Source organism: Drosophila novamexicana, unplaced genomic scaffold, assembly GCF_003285875.2.
Source record: "Drosophila novamexicana strain 15010-1031.04,08,12 unplaced genomic scaffold, DnovRS2.1 tig00001583-arrow-arrow-pilon, whole genome shotgun sequence".
Classification (NCBI taxonomy): Eukaryota; Metazoa; Arthropoda; class Insecta; order Diptera; family Drosophilidae; genus Drosophila; species Drosophila novamexicana.
This window is the reverse complement of record NW_020824868.1, coordinates 39,117-42,824: the sequence shown is the minus strand read 5'-3', so window position 1 is coordinate 42,824 and position 3,708 is coordinate 39,117. Positions and strand designations below refer to the sequence as shown.

General features: G+C 38.4%; 1 protein-coding gene across 1 annotated transcript; it reads right to left on the bottom strand.

The window, feature by feature from the left end:
• Positions 1-656: 656 nt before the first annotated feature.
• LOC115768055 lies at positions 657-1,351 on the bottom strand. Its single transcript, XM_030712495.1, has one exon. It carries the CDS (start codon positions 1,291-1,293, stop codon positions 1,150-1,152), a length of 144 nt encoding a protein of 47 aa, XP_030568355.1. The 5' UTR covers positions 1,294-1,351; the 3' UTR covers positions 657-1,149.
• Between the last annotated feature and the right edge of the window lie 2,357 nt (positions 1,352-3,708).

Sequence of the window (3,708 nt, the reverse complement as noted above, 5' to 3'; positions counted from 1 at the left end):
GTGTGTGTGCGTGTGTATGTGTATTTGTATTTGTGTCCATTTGTGTGACAAAAAAGAGTGTCAAATGCGAACGCCATCCTATAGCTCGCAGTTTTTTGGTGCTGGTGGCGGAGATGGAGGGAGGGGCCCTGCGACCTGCAACCGTCAAGCGTCAAGCGTCAACAGTCAGTCGGACAGGGTCGGGGCTTATGGCCGGGCCATAACCAACGACCAAACGAGTGTCAACTTGATCCTGACAAAGTATTTGCGGCTTGCCAGTCATTTTTAGTGCGCCCACAGATTTTGCTCCCTTCGAGAGGGCGTGCGAGCTGTGGAGCCCGGCAAGTTGTGGCTGAGCCCGTTTTGGCCTAAATGAGTTTTGAAAACCCAGCTAAATATGATTGTTGATGGCAGCAGCTATTGTTTTTTTGCTCACTTGTTACGTAAAAAGCTAATCTACAAGTACTTTAATCAGGCATATATATAAACATATGTAAGATAAGCGTGTGCAATGCAATGTTTCCGCATAGATAAGGTCACATCCTGTGTGGCTAGGCAGTTGTGAACTCTGAAATCAGTTCACGAACAGAACAATATGCTATAAATATTGATTTATAATAATAATAATACATTATATTCCATACATTTCCTCTTGAATTTGCTTTGAAATGTTTATCCAAATGCTGTCGCTTGCCTTTTTCATATAACATACGTTCATTTATTATCTATTTACAACATGCATGTTTTTATACTGTAGGAACTTAGTTTTAGTTATAAACTAAAAAAAAAAAGAATAGAAAACAAATTTAAATATTATTAAACATAATTTACGCTGACGGCGACTGTTGTTCGTCTCGGCACCGAAGTCTGAAGTTTGAAGTTGAAGAACTTGTTCACTGTTGCTGGTTCACGCTTGCAGTTCATTTTGGAACTGCACAGAATCAAGCTTACATAGCAACATCTTTCGTTGGTTAGCTGAACTAGTTCATTTTGTTGCATCAACAAATCGGAACCAGTTGCATAATAATACTGTAACTTTCCACAAGTTGCAATCCACTTGGCAAGAACTTCACTTCATCCCCCCATCCTCACTTCCACTGTAATCCCGCTACCCCCGCTGCTCCTGCTTCCTGCCAGAACTCCACCTGCATCAGCTACTGCTTGCAGCTCCTATTCCTGCTCCACATGACGCTTGGCCTTGGGCATGGCCACGTCCAGAGAGCGATCCACATACGCGAAGTTATCCACGACGCTCACATAGAGCACTCCGCCCATCACAGTCAGGGCACCGGCAATGGCAATCTTGGACCACATGTTGCGTATACGTCGGGCTACGTTGAGCGACTGAACCAGCGTTGAAGATACGTATTTGCAATATGCGCGGGACGCATTCCCTGCATGACGCTTTATATACGCGGAACGCGCAACGGGAACGACTCCAGTCCCAGCGCTGTTGATGACGTCGCCGCTGTCGGTTTCCCCAGCGAGCTTTCGGCCCAGCTACTGCGTATGTGCGGCTGGTCACGTCGGCCGTACGACCCCGCTGCCAGCAGAAGCTTTTTTCTATGTCGCCCCACATAATGCACTTCCTTCTCCGCGGGCCACCCATTCATTATCGATCATTCGATAAGAACTTTTCGCGTGCTTTCACATACACACCTTATACGTATGTTTACATATATATTTGCCATTATTTTCTGCAATGTTTTTGTTTATTTATTGGCTCAGTTTTGTTTATCAAGATCTCTTAATCTCGCCGGCTGTCTGGCCCGCGGCCAGCGAAGGCAGTGGCGGAGTGGGCGGGCCAAGACCCACGCCCATTTGATTATAAACTCGCACACATTTGGACAAGCTATCATAACAGAATATACATGTTTTGGCTGGTTTCTTTTTCGCCAGCTTTCAGTGCTATATTTAAGTTTATAACTCAATTTGGCAAGCACATCTATATGCCAGTTCTTTGTATTAGGCATTTTTATATCTCTATAATATAAACATGTGCACATATTCCATGCGCTAAATGTAAATTCCTTTGGAATGCGATAATAAAGCATGATATAATATTCAACTGACTGCCGATCTGAGCTCCAACTATTATGTTTGTTCCCCTAAATTATTGAAGTTTAATCTAAAGTTATAGGTTTGTTTTCTCAGAGCATTCCCAATTCGGTCTTGACAAAAAATTGTATTTCTGTTTACTTTGCTATTATTTTTAGTTATTTGATTGTTAAATTCTATTTTACGTTCTTAAAGGTTTTCGTTTTTACTTCGTTCTCGTTAAAAAAGTATGAAAGGGCGTAGTAAACTAGGACAAATTTATGTGACATTTGTTAGGAGGTAGCCTTATAATTATAAACTATAACTATAAACATATTCGGAGACCAGATGGGATCGCCTAACAATAATAACAAAAATAAGAATAACAATAACAATACTACTACTTATATTCATAATAATAATATAAATAATATCAGCAATAAAATTAGAAATAATTATAATAAAAACAATGATTAAAATGAAAATAAGAATAATATATAATAACAAACTATTTGATCAGACTAATATAAATGTTCAACATAGATAAAATCCAGGGTGTCTTTAAGTCGAGTGCTCTGCTAATCTGCGCTGTTTATTTGAATGTTTTTTGCACTGAGTGCCATGTCATATGAGGGGCTAATAATGATAGAATGTTATCGAGCTTTTAGCACCGTTGCGACGAGTCTATCTGCAAATAAAGCTTACTAATTGTTAATGTGTGAATGCGAATGTCGCCGAGGGCGGGGCGGGGCGGTACTAATACACACTTTGCTAAATACACAGCTCAACAAACGATGATTAACCAATGACTCAAAAAAGTGGAGAAAAAACAACGAAAGGCAGTAAAATGATTCGCAATATGCAGTTAGAATAATTAACCGAGTGTGGGTGGCCTCAGCAGCGCGTATTCATGCGCTGCTGTGGTTTGGCTTAATGAGGGTAATCGCCTACTTAACTGATTATATAATTGTGCATACACATACACATACATGCATACACACAGACATATGTAAATAGATATTTACGAGCAACATTTACGTTTCTATTGATGCAAGTGGCATAAACGAGTATTGCAGCAGACACTAGGAATGCATTCAGCAATAATTATGAGTATTATGCGATCAGTTATACCTAACTTAAGCTGTTATCTAAATAAGGGCCCCGACAATGGCCCATGTGCAAGTATTAGTCCCATTCAAATTCACTTTAGTCAAACAATGGTTTAATTAGCAAATTCTGAGACTGGCCTTTGCAGTTAACTTGAACACACGAGTTCTTTTGGTTAGCACTGTTCTACGAGACTAGATTATATATATCTATTCGTTAGCACTGTTCTATAAGGCTAGATATATATATATATATAGGGAGGTACGATTTGTTGTTGTTTTCATACTATATATATAAACGACTTAAGGATATATATACATATGGATATCGATATAAATGAAATATGATAATGCATATAATATATAATATATATATGTATATGATGTAAGATTTGAGATACAAGGGAATGTGAAGCATACGATTCAGATATGAGATTATAGATAAAGTCTATAATATAAATAAATAGACATAAAATGAAACATTTGATATAAGATAAAAGACAACATTTAAATTAAAGACTGATACATAAGAATCAAGATAGAAAGACGCTTAAAGATAATATAAAATGTATAAAAAGGAATTACT